The sequence below is a fragment of the Merops nubicus genome, unplaced genomic scaffold (assembly GCF_000691845.1).
Source record: "Merops nubicus isolate BGI_N331 unplaced genomic scaffold, ASM69184v1 scaffold35763, whole genome shotgun sequence".
Classification (NCBI taxonomy): Eukaryota; Metazoa; Chordata; class Aves; order Coraciiformes; family Meropidae; genus Merops; species Merops nubicus.
The window spans coordinates 4,635-5,024 of record NW_008601578.1 but is presented as its reverse complement, the minus strand read 5'-3'; the positions used below and the strand labels follow the sequence as shown (position 1 = coordinate 5,024).

At 63.3% G+C, this 390-nt stretch overlaps 1 protein-coding gene across 1 annotated transcript in view; it reads right to left on the bottom strand.

Annotated features, from left to right (window-relative positions):
• The window catches only part of HTR3A (5-hydroxytryptamine (serotonin) receptor 3A, ionotropic), a 5,379-nt gene extending 5,202 nt beyond the window's left edge, over positions 1-177 (bottom strand). The window contains exon 1 of the mRNA XM_008938041.1: positions 108-177. Coding sequence (XP_008936289.1) covers positions 108-177 — 70 coding nt within the window. The remainder of the gene's footprint in view (positions 1-107) is intronic.
• Between the last annotated feature and the right edge of the window lie 213 nt (positions 178-390).

Sequence of the window (390 nt, the reverse complement as noted above, 5' to 3'; positions counted from 1 at the left end):
ATGCAAAGAAGCTGCTTGCCGCCGTTGTGCGTGCTGCTGGGGTTTTGGGAAGGTGTCCCCCCGTCCCCTTGGCCTGCCACAGCCACGCACGCGGGTCCCTCACTTACCTTGGCTCTGCAGCATCACGGCGAGAGGCAGCAGGGCCAGGAGCGTCCCGACAATGATGGGTGGTGTCATGGTTGTCGTGGCTGCTTTGGCTGTCGTGGGGCGCAGAGCTGGGTGCAGATGCCACATTCCCTCGCCATGGGCACTCAGCCTGGTCGCCAAGGCAGGCAGCACCTCGGGGCTCTCTCGCCAGAGCTTTTCCATTCCCGGGCTTCTCCCAGGCACGGTGCTTTCCCAGGCACGGTGCTTTCCAATAGCACTGAGGCCTCTCTAAGGAGCAGCCTT